Source organism: Diuraphis noxia, unplaced genomic scaffold, assembly GCF_037042655.1.
Source record: "Diuraphis noxia isolate RWA-SAM2 unplaced genomic scaffold, SU_Dnox_SAM2 contig0003, whole genome shotgun sequence".
Lineage (NCBI taxonomy): Eukaryota > Metazoa > Arthropoda > Insecta > Hemiptera > Aphididae > Diuraphis > Diuraphis noxia.
In genome coordinates, this window is record NW_028301713.1 from 31,683,015 (window position 1) to 31,702,706 (window position 19,692).

Sequence of the window (19,692 nt, forward strand, 5' to 3'; positions counted from 1 at the left end):
AACTTTAAGGTGAGAACATTTGGTGTGTTTGGACCTTTCAATTTCAAGCATATTTTTAAACAGCAATATTTTACATTCATAAATTGCATAAATATTTAAACTGAATGTTAACTTTTCACGGTTTAATACTTTAATGTAAATCAAAAATAAATTTTATGAAAATGTTAACTGACAACATGTTACTAGCGTGATAAATTTCTTTATACTAGGTAGTATAATATACATAAATAATGTGTATAGTGTCTATAATCTATATTTAAATAATAATTTTATTCAATGCCCAAGCCTTTGAAAATATGTAAAATGCATTTTATATTAAAGCAGGGGTCTTCAAACTAAAGCACACAAACAAATTTTCACCGGCCCGCCAAATGACCGTAAATAATCTAAAAATATGTATAATTTCCAGTTGTTATTGTTCACACATTAAAAATAATAATATATGTTCATACATTTTGGTCCACAAAGAAATTTTTTTATTTTAAGTGGCCCTTGAACAAAAAAGTTTGGAGACCCCTGTATTAGAGTATAGAGTTTAGGTATTAGGTAATTATATAAATGTGAAAAAACTCGCACCAATGAAATAGGCAAATAGCTAAATTTATTTTATAGTTAGCTGCCGAATGAAAATTAAATATCCATGATAGATAAGTAAGTTACCAAACACAATATTGTAATGGTATTGTTGAATGTTTTCTAGTACTTATAGTTATCTTTCTATACTAAGACACTAAGTATTCAAGAGGCCTATTGTTTATTATTGTACATATATTTTGTTAAAATAAATACAGTCTTAATTTTATGTGAGAATAGTGAACATGTAATAAAGAAAAAAACCAAAGTTAGTTGACAGCACGAGAATTTGAAGAGCAGCATAAACAACTAAGCATAAAGAAATAAACAACATCAGAATGTAAACATATGACATATTATGGAAAAATAATTACAATAATTAATGGTTAATAAAAGAATTGAAATCATTACTGGTGACAAGGTAGCTCGTAGCTCACCAACAACCTCAGGATTTATAATAAATAAAATATTTTTTTTTTTTTTTGGTTTTATTTTAGTAAATCAAATGAAAATTAAAAATAAAATTCCTAAAAATATATCAATGTATATTACGATCAAAACTAAAAAATATGTATATGCACTAACACACAATAGATATTATGTGTGTAGCTGTAAACAGAGCTTTAACAGCTGTAATTATTATTTAATTTACAAAATAATTATAATATATTATATACATTAAATATATATATATTTATAAATTTAAATATTGCTTAGCATATTATTTACATCATTCTAAAATAAGTTGCACAATCACATACATAGTTTACCTTGATTTAAGATCCGGACTATTGAAATGTGTTCAATTTGAAAATCCAAAGTTAATGACTATACAGTTGGGACAATATTTTTGGAACTTTAATTATTCCCCTGCCACCATGCCATATGAAAATGATTACTTCACTAAAGAGTGCATGTTTGTTGTAGGTACTTTTATTTTTTATGTACCATTCATACTTTGAATAAAAGTAAATAATAGTACCTATAGATATTATTTACAATTAATAGTAGCATAGTCAGTAATTAGTATTTAATAATATTATCACTTAGATAAACACAACAAATTAGCAGAATTTCCTAAAAATCCTTAAATACAACAAGTGTTGATTCAACAATGTTTTTTTTTTGTAAAATATAATTTTAGAATTCAATATAATGGGGAATGACTTATTACAACTTATTTTTACAATACTTTAAAAATAAGTTGATCATGTTTGTGAGATAGGTATGCACTTGAAAATAGACATAAAATATAGCAAAATCCGACAAAATTACTAACATGATTGAAATACATTAAACTACAATTTCCTCATTAAAAAAGTATTTAGCCTTTTACAATAAATAGATTACTTACTAATATATAATCCGCATATAAGATATCAAGATAAAAATTTAAAGTCGATAATAAATATTGAAATTTTAGATTAAAAACTGCCAACTGGGTTATACATACATACATAAATGGCAGGAAAATAATAAACAAGTATCCAAAAACTATTCTATCCAGTAAACATTTTAATCATATTGGACTTCAAATTAAGCTATATGGGAAGAACAAGAGATATGTGCAGTGTCATAGTCTAAGTCTGTTATTTCTATACTCTAATAAGCTATAAAATATAATACTTTTATACTATAATACTAATAATAATCATTAATTTAAAATAAAACAACTTGATAAAATATTTACAATTAATTAATTCAGAATCGAATTACATTTTTGTACAAATATATTAATATAATAAAAAAATACATTTTGTTGGAAACTTGACACGTTTAAAATTTTTTAACAATTCATTTTTTCAACAATATATATTTTGTATAAAAAAAAATAATTGGTTAAATATTGATATATGAAAATTACAGAAACTCAATTTTCTAATTATATAATCTCATTTAATAATATTACATTTTATCTGTGTTAAACTAGTTTTTAAATCTGAATAAGTTTTTAGATTTATAAACAGTATTTAAAATTAATTAAAAACTAAAGCAACAAAAGCAAAAATGAATTGCAATTATTTCTCAGTTTTAAAAAATAATTTCATACTTACATATTATATACTATATATCTACACTTTAAATTGTTTTCATCACAATAAACTGTAAATGATTACAGTAAATGTTGCTATTACACAGTTTAACAATATCTATTAATGAAAATGAGTGAACATGTTCATTTTTATCCATATTTATCTACGTTTTACGTATCAGCATGTACTACACTGTGTTTTTTCAAATACTCTTGATTGAGAAATGATTTACCACATTGGTGACAAACAGCAGATGAGAAATTTAAACGATCATGAGTGGCATAATGACGTCTCAATGAGGCTAGTTTCAAAAACGACTTATTGCAAACAGTGCACTCGAAAGGCTTTACACCTGAATGTATCATCACATGATTCTTCAGATGAGATGTACTTTTGAATCTCTTTAAACAAATTTCGCAACAATGAGGTCGTGATTCAGTATGAGAAGCCTTATGTGCAATCAAAAACGATTCTTGAATGAATGTTTTGTTGCACACATCACACCTGTGCACTGATCTGTGATTTGAATGCATGATGGCATGCTCCTGTAAGTGAAGTGCATGATTAAACGTAGCACCACATTCTTTGCATGAGTACTTAGGTTCAGCTTGCCCGCTATTGTTGGTACAATTTCCAGATATTATATGTTCATTGAGTTGTTCGTATGAGAAAAAGGACATGCAACATGATGGGCATTGATGTTGCAAAGCGAGTTTTTGGTCATCTTTAGAATGAGTCAATGAATGTTTTTTCAAATTTGATGAGTCGGCAAAAGCCAAGCCACATACATCACATGCAAAAGGGCGGCAACCAGTATGTGTAAGCATATGACGTTTAACATCTGATGGACGAGTGAATCCTTTATTGCAAACACGACAGGGAAATGGTTTTCGACCTGTATGGGTTATCATATGAGCTTTAAGGTTACTTTGATTTGTGAATGTAGCTTCACATTTGACACATGAAAATGGCTTTTCTCTCGAATGTACCAATTTATGTCTTTGCAATTCTGAAGGTTTGCTAAATGCTTTATCGCAAGATGTACATGGATATGGCAAACCCCCATTATGAATCATTGAATGTACTTTTAAATTGTAATTAGTAATAAATGACATGGAGCAAACTTGACATACAAACGGACGTTCACCAGTATGAATCATCATGTGGCGTTCTAAATCAGATGGCCTTCGAAATGATTTTTCACACATAGTACACGGATGTGGTTTTGCTTTAGAACTAGCTATTAAGTGCCCACACAAATTACTGGAATAGGTAAATGTCATGTTACAAGTTTTACAGTGCAATGGTCGTTCACCAGTATGTACGCTTGAATGGCGTTGCAGACAAGATGGCTTTAAAAAACTCTTATCACATTCAGTGCATGTATACACAGCACTTCCAGTATGTTTCATGATGTGAAGCTTTAAATCGCTTTTATTTGCAACAGACATACCACATTGATCACAAATAAAAGGAGGATTTTCTGTATGAATTGTCATATGACGAAACAATCGGTAGCTTGAAGGAAACTTCTTATCACATCTATGGAAAAAAAATACAATTTATAATATAGCAAAACCAAAAATGTATAAGATATATTTTAAATAAAAAAACATACTTTTGACAAGTGTGTAGTTTCTGACGAGAGTGTATTTGAGCATGTTCTTTTAAAGATTGATCATCACAAAAAACTAATCCACAAACATCACAATGATGTAACTTGATATTGCGATGAACAACTAAATGTGCACTCAATGCGTTTGCCTTATCAAATTTTTCCCCACAAACAGTACACAAAAATTTACAATCAACATTTTGACCATCTTCATGAGACACCTCATGAGATTTTAAAGCATTAATATCGGAAAATCGTTTGCCACATTTTTGACATTGTAGTTCATCCATAGGGTTAGGTCGCATAAGACTTTGGCAGTTTGCCACAGCTTCATTAGCCATGTCAATTGCAATATTCTTTTCTTCAGCAATATAAATTTCTGTTGTACCATCTTGATTAGATAAATCCACATTTTCAATTTTTAGATTATTTATTTGGATTTGTCCAGATACACTTATTGCTTCTTGACCATTGATTATTTTTGCTAAACTTTCTACAGTCATAGTCCCCACTTCTTCTTGATCCAACAATAGATGTGCTAAATCCTGTCATTTGAAAACAACTTTTATTAGAAAAAAATTACTTATAATGATATTAAATTAAGATTAAAATGTTATAATAGATACTTTTAAAATATATACTACATAACAATATAAATCAAACATTTTATGGATTGAAGTACAGTTAAAATAAAAAATAATCAACCAATTAAGCTAATAAAAAGTTAAAAAATAATTACTTACTCCATTTAATCCCTGAACAAATATTCCATATCCAATATTTTCATGCACACTGAAACATTAACACATAATATGAGCTTCAATAAAAATGTAATGTTTATTTGCTTATATTAATATTTATTAATTAAATTCATAATAATAACTAGGAATAACTTATCAACAATCATTAGATTGAAATTTAGAACAGGATAAAAAAACAATTGATATTGACAATGATGTGCATAGTGACATATAAACACCTACATTAAGTATGGATAAGTGTTTTAATACTAATTATTTGAATTGGTTATTGTTTTCAATTATTGTAACTACATTTACAAATACAAAGCAAGTCACTTGGACATGTACATAACTCACAAAAACATAGGCTACTATTTAAATAAAATTACTTATCACAGATAGGGTTACCATTTATGGTTGACAATATAAGAGGACATTTTTTTCAAGATCATGAAGATTATTAATAATTACATTTTATTTTTCTAATAATGTACCTACTGTAATAATAATATGATATACATAATATATCATTAGGTATAAATTATATTTAATTGTACACATTTATTAGTTGATATTTAGACTTAAGAAAATAAATTAAATACTATAGAATTTCTTAGTGATTTAGAAATAAATAAGTACTAACACAGAATAAGACAATTATATAAATACCTATTTACTGATATTGAGGCGATTATTAAGAAAATTCACATTTCATGAAAAACCCTAACATTTTCCAATATTGAAAAAAAACCTCCGGACATTTTTATTTAAGCTTAAAAAGAGGACATGTCCGGGGAAAAGAGGACGTCTAGTAACCCTCATCACTGAAGCAATTGATTATTTAATTATATCAAGCTATGACACAATACCGCAACTCCTTGTCAATCCAGGTTTCATATTTTGGATGTTTTTAATTTATATAACCAAAATAGTAAACTACATAAGTTCCCATAGCTCATAAAGGCAACTACTTATTATTTGATCCAATAATTTTAGATGTTAAGATTATACCTAATTGAATTTCATTACCTTTTGAAATTTATATATAGTACCTATATACCAATAAATAGTGGTGTTTACCAAAACTGTTTTATTCCGTAGCCAATAGGTAAGTATCGAAATCAAAACTGGGACACCAACATTTTTCCCTTTTTTTAACTAAAAAATGAAAAATGAAGAAGAATATGATAAGAACCAAGAAAGAAAAAAAATCATAAAAGTTCCAAACTTTTCCATTAATAGTTTTACTGAATATACAAGCTTAATAATTGTTAGCAAAAAGTATTAATTAATCAAATAAAATTAGATTAGATTCTAAAATTTAATACAATTTTAAAATACACAATATGTCTGTAATTAGATAATCCAAGTTTATTCCAAGGTTTATTTTGTGTGAATATTATTAAGTATTCATATAATTAAAACAAAGTATAGTTATTTAAAAAAATTGCCAATGTTTATAAAAATTAAACATATTTATTTTAAAGTGTTTATACTTATGTTCAAGGTTCCAAATACTTTAATTTTGATGAACAAACTGGAAAAGGTATTGCAATCGGTTAATTTCAAAACTTGAGAAATTAAAGATCTATTTTGAAGAATAGTTAAGTTTCCAATATGTTCAAAAAAATAAGAGGATAGTCAAATTTTCTCGAAGAAAATTGAGTTATCATTATACACTTGAGTCATTCATGTAAATGCCACTAAAATATGTCCAATATACTTAAACATCTTAAATAGTTGATTGTACCCTTTTTTGTTCAAGTTTACCACAATTAAGTATTTTAAAAGATGAATTAGGAGTATTGTAGCATTCAAAGTTAGTCACGTGATTCAGTTAGTTTATCTAGTTGCAAATCAGTTATCAAAAATTATTAATTCATTAGGATTAGACTGAGTTGTAAATTAACCAAGTTCTACACTTCTAGAAAAATGTAACTGTGAAATTAAATATATTCTCGAATATATTTGACTAAATTTAAGGCTATTGTGTTAGGTAACTAATTTTTGATACAGAACGTTAACGTGTTCATTCAAAAAATGTTTACTGTAGGTACAATAAAATAAAGGGAAATTAAAAAAAAAAAATGGAATTCAATATTATATCAAATTTATCATAAGGCTTGTCAAACATTTGAAATAAATTATTATTAAGACGCAATAAAAAGCAAAAGAAATTCAAATAACACCAAATTATCCAGAATCTGCAATCTGAACGATAAATCATAAATAGAAAAATACAATAACAGAAATTTCAACAAAAATATCAAACCAGGAAATGTATTCAAAACAGAAGTAATTTGCTATACAATACATTTTGTATAGTTCATATTAATATAACTTCTAGCTGTAAAAAATATTTGTAGTGTTTTTGTAGTTTTAGTTATTTATCATAATCGAATGAATAATTGGAAATTTGAAAATTTAAAAATTTAAAATATCCATACAAAGACTAAATCAGAATTAATCAAAAATATGTGTGATGAAACGTTATATTTAAAATTTAAAAAACATTTAATAAAAGTGCCTACCAAAACACCATCTCTAAAACTTATAAATTCCATTCGTATAAATAATTTCTGGGAATAATGTATTGGTTTCGGCATGTCTTCTACTATTTAGATGACTGTAGCAAAACCAAAAATATCTTGTAGCAAATTTAGCAAAGATAGAGGTGTTTGGTTAAAAAGTTTTAACTCGCTTGTTCATCTATTCATTGAAGTACACTTTAACTGTCACTATCAACTTTGATATTATTAATACGTTTAAACATCTGAGATTACACAAAATTTAAATTCAAAATAAAAGAATTCATAGGTATTTTATTAAAATATTGTATTTTAATTCATTAAAAATAGTAAATGTTTATATAATACATATTTAGAGTTTATTTTTCATTATTATTTTATCCAATTACATATACTAGGATACTTGGAAATGTAGATTATAGAGCCCAGGTAATAAGTAGTATAAAGGCCAAGAGTTTGATGTGGGTGTGTTTGAACATGTTTATAATATAAAACATTAAGAAATTTACCGTCGATCATCTGTACTTTCAACAGTTGCTCCTTGGAGAGTGACCAAACGTTTTTCCCCAGATTTTTCAGTTACAACAATTTCCACGCTACCGTTCATTTCTGAAATTTAAAAATATTTAGGTTAGTATTGATTAATATGCATAATACAATCACAAAAATAAATATGAAACTGTTCGGTGTTTAGGTACATATATTAATATTATATACAAGAATTTATTTTTTATAAATTCTATGTCTTAAATGAAATAACTACCTACCTATATAAATTATTTACTGCAGGTTGTATAAGTTTAGAATGTTTAAAACTACAGACATTTATCAGCAATAATTAGTATTGTTAAATAAAAAAATTAACAATTTACCAATTGGGAACATTTTAGATATATGATATTCTGTAGGTATTTAATAGATCAGATAATCATACCCAAAATAATGTGGCTACAGAAAACCGAATCTGAATTGTTCCCATGTGTTACTACACTGTACAATTATATACACCTGACTTGCACTATTGATAAAGTATAAAATGTATTATATACTCAAACATACAAATTAAAAAGAAACTGATTGAATTACTCTTTTGGTACCTAAGAAATCTAATATGAGTATATATAAGTGTAATAAATTATACCAATATTGGTAGCTCAACAGCCAAGTATATATGAGTAAAATAACATACAACAATACTCTACATACTGTATTAACAATATTTCTCATTAGGTGCCGATAATTTCCTATCTTCAAAAAGTATCAAATCTCAAATACAAATAAAAAATTCTTGTTGAACTGATTTTGTCTCCAATGATTATGCCCATAGAAAATTATAAGAATTGTAATTTGTATGGGGATGGATATTACTGAAAATTAAGTTTAATTAAAAGTACATACCTAAGTCAATGCCACTGGTGGAATTGAAAATCCAGCAGTGATGAACAACCTGTGGATATTAATATTAACATATTTCTATCTTTTCAAAAATATATCTTGACATTATAAATGTTATTACTTATTACTATTAATTCTTAACCCTAAGCAACAAAACTACTGAGGACAAAACACATAATAACTAATATGTTTTTACTTTCTGATATTATGATGTCGTTTCGAAGTTAATTTGATGTAATCCGTGAGCAAATGTCTTCAAACCATAAATGTCTAAAAGGCCAAACACACATCAGAACGAATCCAATCGCCGCAGTCGAACGGTTTTTTCTCAGGTAAATGTCAATGGAATTATCACGTCCAGACGTATCTAAGCAGTAGGCAGGCTTAGGGTACGTTAATTATTGTTGTCGATGTCACGCACACTCATAAACAATAACAATAATCGTTCGATATCACGGTAACGTCAAAATTAATATTCAGCAAAGTTTTTCGATTTCTCCATTATTGCGTTTCATCAACATTAATATTATTATTATTATTATTATTATTATTATTGTTATACTCTATTCTATTTTATTATTAATAATATAATACGAATATACGATGATGATGATCAGATGATGATAGTGTTTAAGTGTTCAATAGTTCGACGAGATGATAAATGATAATATCACAAAAAACCCGACGGACAAAAAACATATAAACACCACACTATGTATATAATTATACGTGTGTTGTAATATTATTATTATTATTTTAGTCGGGGGGCGAACGTCTTGGCGATTGGTGTAAAAACGAAAACCGACCGGACCACTACACCAGTGTCGCGCACACAGGGTACACCAACCCTTGACAGTTGGCAGCACTGTTTCTATTGTCCGGAGTCCAGACAGCCGTTTCAGCGGCTGCGGCCTGTGAGAGACTTTTACTTTACCAAGGACAAACCGGTCGTCCTCATGTCTTGACGAACTGACGAGCTCTTTTAATTTTTGTTTTTCGTCGACCCACGGAAAGAATTTTGAAAAATCGATTAATTTTTTTTCCTTGTGGCGTTTCCACCCCACCCCCCACCAATAATCACCATCGACGTCCATCACATGACATAACAGAGAGCGTATAACACACAATAATATAATGGGGCAGAACACGCAACGGCAGACTTATAATCACAAATTACTCGGTTTTTTTTTTTTGTGTGTGTGTGTATTGAACGTGTACCTATATAATAGTCGTAAACGGTAGTTAGTATTTGGTATTTTGGTAGTAGTTGTAGTACATTCAACATTGTATATTACCTACCATACGCCGTCGATCGTTATTCACGCGCACACCACCATTTTATAACATTATTATGTTCGACACGCGAATATACATGGCGATATTAACGCGTTCGGAACACCGCACAATATAATAATAATAATAAAATATGCTGATTTTGTATTGTATTATTATAGGTCCATTTAAGATACTTTGTAATATTATGGCCATTTTTATTCTCGTTCATCTATGTAAAATGTTATTTTAATAGGTGTATTGTGTTATATAGCTATATAGTCGTTGCCCGTAGGTAGATATAATCGCAGAACAATATATTAAAATATTATATAGTCAAGGCAGTGGTGGGGGTCGTCCAGGGGTCCGGACCCACCCCGCGTATTTTAAAAGTAGACAAATATTAGCAGTGAATGTTGCTTATTGCAGACTACTGTATTATTATAATCGTATATGTGATCGTTAAGGCAGTAATAATGAACATACACCTAATAGAGTTTTTACGTAGGTATAAATGATGAGTCCAGTAGGTACTAATGGGTATTAAAAAATGTTGCACCCCTCTCCCGCCCATTGAAATTTGTTTTCAGTTGCGACCTTGTAGCTGATGGTATTACAAATACAAGTTAACGCAAATCAGAAATTCAAATGCATACTAGCTGTAATGTAATGACTGTTCTTTAAGTTTTACTATACAATACCTAAAACTAATAAGACGCAACCACATAAGTATTATTGCTAGGTATTATATTTTAGTGTAAGATTGTAATTTAATAACTAATTTATTTTCTGTAACCATTGGAAATAATATTGACTATATAAAATATAAAAGTCAACTATATTTATTTATACATGTCGAAACTCGACAAGTAATAAGTACCTTATGCTAATATTCAGATCTTGCTAAACCTATTGGTGAACAATTTGTGGAGATCAGTCATTCAATCGAAAACTATAAATTTAACATTATTTTGTATAGTATAGTTAAATTTATTAATTATTGTTTATGCACGGCGTTGCCCGTGGGTCGTGGTAAATTAAATGATATCTGTGACTTATCCTCTTATTCTTTAACACAACTTAAAGAGATTTATAATCATAAAATTGTATTTGTTGTTTCTATTTTCATAAAATTATGATTTAAATAATAGTAAAAAATTATAAGATGAACACCATTAAAAAAAAAATTTACTTTAACTCCGTTTATGTAATGCAAACTAAATATTATATTTTTATATATTTTGAAAAATTATAAAATGTGGGTCTAAAGTTATAATATCCAATTATAATAACTGTTTTATCTTCGGTAACCAATGACAACCCTATACTCAAACAAAATTATATTAGTTTTTGTAACCCAGCAAATCCCTGCGTGATAGTCGCAATAGACGTCGAGACCCTCTTTAAAATGTAAAATTTAAAAATTTGACTTCAAGAATCCTCATGAATTTCCTATAGGTATCAAATTTCAAAAAGCCACAAGTTCTAGCTTTTCTCACTTTGCTGTCTTTCCTATATAGAATTATCATACATGTTATAACTGAAACTAATCATTTAGCACTCCCGAAACCTAATGAAATACAACCCAACATACAAGGTTTCTTTTTACAAGTTGTGCGAAAAACAGTCTTGAGTTCTTGACGCACATTACATTTTTTTAGAAATATTTGATTTCTGAGAAACAATTTAATTAAATCATAAGTTTAAAAAAAATTGTTTTAGTTATATAAGAGCTAGATAACATGTCTAATGTATGAAACAAAGATGATGATAAACCATTAACATAATATGCCTATACAATTAAAAAACGCTTTAAATATCTATTAAAATAATTTAAACATGATTAAATAATATTATAACCTCATAAGTCACAAAAATCATATATTATTATATCTTAACATTTTAAAATATATTTAATTAATTAATTGGAAAAATTTACAGACTAATTAGGTGTTATATTATATTATTTATTATTGCCAGTGCCTAGAAGTTTTCTTCTTTTAAGCAATTTAAATAAGCTTTTGTTGTTGTTACTATATTTATTTACACAATCTGTAAATATGTTATTTTTTTTTAATAAGTACAAGTGATGTGGGGAGTGAAAGAACCTTAAATACAACAAGGTATGTACGATTTACTTTTTGATTTGGTTAAAAGATAAACTAAATTATTTGAAACTTAAGTGTGATTTAATGAACTGATACAGCATATATAATATATATAGTAATATATAGGGTGTATATATATATATATATAGGGTGACAAATACCTATAACGTGATTTTCACATTAATTAGGAAATTATCTATGCTCATTCTAAATATTAAAAAAAAAAGTTTTTCAATATTATTGATGAAGTATTTATTATTTTAATACAATATTACGGTATGAAGCTCACTGCACGATACATTCACAGGTACAGATAAAAATAAATAGCTAGATCTCGCACACATCTCTATGCAAATATTTCAAATATTATTTTAAAATAAAGTTAGTCGTAGAGCCGTTCAATTGAAAATATATGTATATGATGTATGCGTATATGTACATTTGAAGTGTACAAGTTTGTTTGTTACAAGTGTTTATTACTAATTTGGTATTCATATATCATATGATATTATTATATATAATATACAGATACACATATCGCATATTAATATATTATACGCTTTGCGCAGTGCTGCAGTTGAATTAAAATGCAAACAATTATTGTTATTTGTTTTTGTCTATTTTTTAATAGATGAAGTCGGGTTATAGTGGTTATACAGTTAAAAATATATGTTGATTTTTCCAAAGTTAATAGACTCAAAAACTATTGGACCGTTTTCAATAAAAGTTATATCAATATCTATTGAAATTTGGAAGGTATTTATAGCTAGTTTTTCAATCTCCATAGGTGGCTTTAAAGGGGTAATCTTTTTTTGTGTAATTTATAATGGTTGCCATTGGTTACATAATATTACGTTACACTATTATAATTAATAGGCAGAACTATATGGCACATACATAATTTTTATAAAATATATTTATTTAAAATAAAAACAAATCTTTGACACGGGAAAGCATGTCGGAAGTTTAAATTATATTTATAAACATTTTTTATGTTGAATAATTATAAATTACAATTTAGAAATTGATGTATGTAATAATATCTACCTAACAAAAATAAAACTTAAAAACATATTTATATATTTATAAATATTTAAAAAAAAAATAAAAAATAAAAATTTTAAAAACACACTTTTCCATAAAAACATTTAAAAAAATATTTTAAAAATTGCACTAAAAAGACAAAAATAAAAGTGTGTGGTGCTCTTAAACTTCACATATATTCCCAGTCACTATCTTATAAACATGATTGAACAAAGAAGTGTATGTGAGACTTTCCTTGGCTTTTAAATTTTTCATCAGTAAATTTTTCATTATTTTGCTCTTACACTTGACATATACTGCCAGTCACTATCTTATAAACAGGATTGAACAAAGAAGTGTATGTGAGACTTGGCTCGGATTTTAATGTTTTGTATGATGCACCATACACTTTTAAATTTTACATCAATACCTTTTTCATTATTTTTAAGTACAGAGAATTATTTTTGTCTTTTTAGTGCAATTTTTAAAATATTTTTTTAAATGTTTTTATGGAAAAGTGTGTTTTTAAAAATTTTTATTTTTTATTTTTTATTTTCTACTTTTTAGTTGAAAGTAAATATTTTTATTAATTATTAAAATATTGATATCGTGCGACGGGAGCGCGGACAACGCGACGATGGCAGCGAACTTGACGATCAGCGGCGATTTGGTAGCATAACACTGTGCGTACCGGCGGTGATACTTGGCGGCGTAAATGCGGACGACCGTTCGCTACTGTGTGAGGTTCTTTGGTTTCAACAATACAGTCGTAAGCTGTATCACTGCAGAAGCACACAGTGGAAACGGGGGTTTTACGGCGACGTCGTGGGGACAATCCTTTTTTTTTTTTTTGGTCCATGTCCCAAAATGACAACGGATTATTGTATTGTCATCCAAGACCAAGGTCTATACCAATTTTCAGAATTTTTCATCTTCAAAAAGTGCCTCAAATCGAGCGCGCAAGATTTGATCACAGACGGACGTGAAAGCGAACTTAAGAAAAGTGTTAAAAAAGTAGTCATCATCGCGATACATATAACATAATATAGGGACATAGGGTACTTGTTTGTTATCGCCCCGCCAGTACACTGTATAAAATTATCTCCCCGCCGCTCTTGTTTGTTATCACCTCACCATATAGTTATCGTGTTTAGCTCGTGATTTATTTCGGGAAATATTTTAGGAAATAACTACCCTTTGCTAGACATTTTATATCATACTAATATAATATCAAATAATATATTAGTACGTCGCTGGCCTTTGTTATATATTACCTGCTTTGTTCAGACCAATATTAAATTACAATAATAAAATGAATTTTAGTGAATTACTAATGGTTGTTTTCAACAATGATACAGAAATTCAATTTTTACAAAAAAAGTAATGTTATTAAAGTGAGTGAAACTTGTGAAAATGGCCATATAATGATTATTAAGGGATGGTGATGGTGGTGGTGTAAGAAAAGAAGTCGCCGGAAGGAAACAGGTTTAAGAGTCTTATTTGGCAGAATTTATGTGTAGAATACGTCTCGGAAAAAATTATGCATATAAAACTGTATTAAAAGATATTTCTGAGTTCTGGCCTTCTTTGTAAATTTATATTATTAGATTCTGAGCGGAGCGATGAATGTATTGATTTTACCATGATGTGTGTTTTTATTTTTTTTGCGTCTGTCATCATGTTTTGGGGCAATAAAAATGCTTTGACTTTTAACTTCAGTACCTTGTTAAATCAGAAAGTGAATCTAGTTGATACTTCGGGGGATCAAAATTAAAAATTCTTAATATTTTTCTAAATAATCGGTATAAACAAACTAAAAATTAATGGAAAAACAGGAAATTTTACGTACAATCAGTTTTCGACAAAATCAATTTTGATTTTTTATGTAACTTTAAAACGAATGACCATTGATACATGAAATTTTCACCGAATGTTTATATAAGTACCTATGTTCTATCCACCATGAAATTTTTAAAAAAATTTGACTTAAATTTAACTATTCATAGGTATATGCAATTTTCAATCATTATTAGTTTTTTTTTTAAATTAAAATCGATAAAAATTTATTTTTTAGGTAGAAAATCTTGAAAATTTAATACAAGGCTCTTAACATATTATTACAATAGCAGTTGAACATAAAATAAATTCATAGTTTATAAGCATTAAAAGTTTGAATTTTGACAAAAAACGTAAAAATTACAAAAATTCACAAAATATTTTAAGCTAGAAATTCATAAAAAATTTTCTTTTTAAATCTAAGATTTGAAAATTTAATAAAAGATTCCTTAAAAGTTTTTCAATCTTTATCACAAATAAAAAGTTCACCGGAAATTCAAATTAAATTTTTATGAGCATTTGAAATTTAAATTTTTACAACATTGGATTTTCACTTTTAGCGATTTCATTATTTTGGTGTAACTCTAAAACAAATGACCGCAGATACTTGAAATTTTCACTGAATGTTTGTATAGGCATTTTATATATTTGATAAAATTTTCAAAATATTTAGATTTATTTTGAGCAGTTAACTGACATTTTAATTTTTCAACTCTTTTAGTATTTTTTTCTATAAATATCGATAAAAATGTATGTGTACGGTAGAAAATCTTGAAAATTTAATACAAGGCTTCTAACACATTGTAACAATATCAGTTTAAAAATATTAAAAATACATAGGCACGATTTTTTTTTATAAGCATTTAAAGTTCAAATTTTGACTAAATACGTAAAAATTACGGCAATGTTCAAATTATCTTAGATAGAAATTCATAAAAGTTTTTCTTTTTAATTCTAAGATTTGAAAATTTAATACAAGGCTCCTAACATATTTTTACAATAGCAGTTGCAAAATTAAAGAAATAAATAGTCAAAATTTTTTTTTATAAGCATTAAAATTTTTAGTTTTGCAACAATCAAATGTAAAAATCACGAAAATTCACAAAATATTTTAAGCTAGAAATTCATAAAAAATTTTCTTTTTATATATTAGAATTTAGAATTTCATTTAAGGCTCCTAACATATTTTTACAATAGCAGGTAAAAAATAAAAGAAATATATTAGCACAATTTTTTTTTACAATCATTCAAAGTTTGAATTTTGTCAACATGTGTAAAAATCACGAAAATCACGAAAATTCATGAATTATTTTAAACTAAAAATTTTCCTTTTTAAATCTAAGATTTGAACATTTTTAATAATCTATAATATGTTCTAGACAGATAAACCGTCTTCGCTCAGAATCGTTTTTCGTATACAATGATATAATATCATTGGATTTAAATTTAATTCCATCCATTACAGTAACCCACTTGTAACCTACTGTACAGCAGAGAGACATCCACGACTTACCCGCCTTTTTTTTTAAATTTATAATTATAATAAATTATTTAAATTTTTTAATTGTATTATTATACATTTTATTTATGGCGGAGTGATAACAAACAAGAGTGGAGGGGAGATAAATTTTATACTGTGTACTGTACTGGCGGGGCGATAACAAACAAGTACCATAATGTCTTATAATTATTTACCATATTAATTATTAATTATATACGTTCGGACAAAATGTCAACATATACTATTTTAAAATTTAATAATATTCTATTGTCTTGAATTATTATTTTCTAAGTTAACTCTCAAAACCCATCTTGGAAAAGTTAACTTTTTTTCTAAACTTGCTCGAAATGGTCTTAATTCAATAGTCACAATCAATATTTAAAATCTTATTCTAGCATCACTACTTCTGAGGAAATATATTTTGTTATAACTGGTTTTATGCAAAAATCTCCTTTTACTTAATTTTATTAGAGTACTGGGAATTTTGTATTGTATTCACCCCCTCCTTCTCAAGTATCATAATTTTGGTATTACAATTTACAATGAAAGGTTTTTTTTCTTTATAAAAAGTAACACAGACAGAAAAATAAACACACATCATTGTAAAACCAATAAATACACTCATTATCGCTCCTCTTTGAATCTAAAATAAGAATATCGTTTATTGTGTTAAACAATTTACCTTTTACCTGAATTTGAAACAAATTTTTCCATTTAACCTTGATATTTTGAAGACAAAATTATATACAGCTTATTTTATACCAGACGTTGGACTCATTACGGATTAACGTTCACTGAGATAATAGACATTTTATTCGTAATTAAATGGGCTTAGGCTATGCAATTCCATAAAAAACCACTCTCCCTCATACGATTTATTTCATCGCTGTACAAGATTAAATAATTTCTAAACATATATTTGGGCTGCTGTATTCCGGCTATTTTTGGTCCACATATTAAGTATATAACATACTCAAAAGAGTCAAAAGTAAAATTCATTATTTGAACTCATCCTCGTAATCACATATCGCCGGTAATAATATCATAATCCATAGACGATGAAAATAGATGGAAACTGGAAGGTCTTCGTGCTTTATTAAATTCAGTCGATCTTATCAAACATTGGCAGAGCCATCTATCGACGTGGTTTTAATCTTTTCCGGTTGCACTCGAAGAACCATTTGCGTCTACCGCTCACTTTCATCGATAGATGTAGATGTCGTATACTTTTTTCTATTTTGACACCTCTTACTTTTGATACTCCAACAGACTAAATTTTATTTTTTATCTTACCACCAACGGCACGAACGCCACGAACTAGCGAATAGTGTGACAAAAAAAAAAAAAAAAAAAATGTCTTTCGAATTATAGATAAAATTTAATCAACAATAAAATCCACAGTGGCATATAGTCAAAGAATAATATTTAATGCAATCATGTTAATATATTATGCATGTATTACATGATAATAATATCATTAATATTTAATAAAAAATACTATAAAAAATTACCTAACCCATGCTGTTTCCAAATTGGACAATATTACGATAAGTCAAAACATTAAAAAAATGGATGTCGCTCTGCTGTACATTAGGTGGTGGGGTCCCTCTGACTAGGGTAGGTTAGATTTGAATGCAATGATAGGTATCATTGTATACAAAAAACGATTCTGAACGGAGATGATTTGTCAGTCTAGGATATATTATATATAAATATTGTCATATTATATTCTATTTTGAAACAAAATATATATTATTTTTTAATTAGGACGCATTTTGAATAAGGCATGATGGTTAATCAATTTATCCAAAAACATTGCATGTAGTTATCATAAATCACAATACCTTATATTATCATAGATATACATATACTCGTAAACCTGATTTCATAAAAATTTAAAACTCAAACGCTCAAAACATTTTTCCTATAATGACGCTTCAAATTTTCTCTATAGCTATTTGAAGCAAAACTTATGTAAAACTTTGTGTTGAATTTTTTAACCATAGATATAAATACAAACAATTTTATGATTTTTCAACTTTAAAATTACTTGCAAATTTTCGCGTTTTCGACAGATTTCGTAAAAATTTGAATTATAAACGCTTATAAAAAAAATTGTGCCTATATGTATTCTTATAATTTTTTAATCACTATAAGAATAACTTATGAGAAACTTTGTATTAAATTTTCAAGTATTTTGATAGGGCCAAAAAAATGTTATCGATACTTCAGAAAAATTGTAAATTTCAGTTGTCTATAATTCTATATAAATACCTCAAAAAAGTCAGAATATTTTGAAAATTAAATCATGTAAAGAAAATGCCAATCTAAATAATAACTGGTAAAAATTCCCGTTTTTCTGTCATTTTTTTTTTTGTTTATCTCGTTTTTTTTTTTTAAACTGTTGGAAAATGTTTTCTTTTGACCTCTATAATGCCCTAAGGATATTCACATTTACATCGGAAACCACCCCCCAAAGTTTGAAATTGAAGCATTATTTCGACTAGTTATGCTGTACACAGACACAAAAAAACAAAAAACACACATCATTGTAAAATCAATACATTCATCACTTCGTTCAGAATCTAATAGTATTGGCATTTTAAATAAAAATATGTTTTGTATTTTTTGGTTGCAGGAGTTATTGTGATAAAATTTATAAAATTTGAAACTATTAATTACAATATTTGTACTTATCTCATATAAATATTGAGTAGGTGCATACTGCATAGCCATATAAATAAATTCGGTCTTTATACTCCAAAAGACAATATAATATAGAAGAAGAATAACTAATAAGGTATGTTTATAGGTAGGTATATAAGTACATATAATATGTAAATGAAATGTCTTAAATTATTATCTTTAACATCTTTAGCTGTAATAATTTGTGAATTTGATAATAATTTCTAATAGTTATTAAATATAGAACATTAATAATAAAATATATAAAATATATACCTAATATTGTAATTGAAAATTATTAAGCATTGTTTATTTAACATTTTAAAATTGCCATTTACTAAACAAGTTTTTTTCCTATAGAAATGTAAAATAATAATTTTTTT

General features: G+C 27.1%; 1 protein-coding gene across 2 annotated transcripts; it reads right to left on the reverse strand.

Annotated features, from left to right (window-relative positions):
* Positions 1 to 579: 579 nt before the first annotated feature.
* Positions 580 to 9,536, reverse strand: LOC107163267 (uncharacterized). 2 transcript variants are annotated; one of them, XM_015510598.2, is made up of 6 exons: positions 9,081 to 9,536; positions 8,888 to 8,936; positions 7,999 to 8,098; positions 4,965 to 5,013; positions 4,225 to 4,766; positions 580 to 4,148 (listed from the first exon to the last, which is right to left on the reverse strand). In XM_015510598.2, the coding sequence occupies exons 3-6, from the start codon at positions 8,094 to 8,096 to the stop codon at positions 2,777 to 2,779; spliced, it is 2,061 nt and encodes a 686-aa protein (XP_015366084.2). In that variant the 5' UTR covers positions 8,097 to 8,098; positions 8,888 to 8,936; positions 9,081 to 9,536; the 3' UTR covers positions 580 to 2,776. The 2 variants fall into 2 exon arrangements, with proteins under 2 accessions (XP_015366084.2, XP_015366083.2); XM_015510597.2 differs by lacking the exon at positions 8,888 to 8,936 and having other exon boundaries at positions 9,081 to 9,535.
* Positions 9,537 to 19,692: the final 10,156 nt, after the last annotated feature.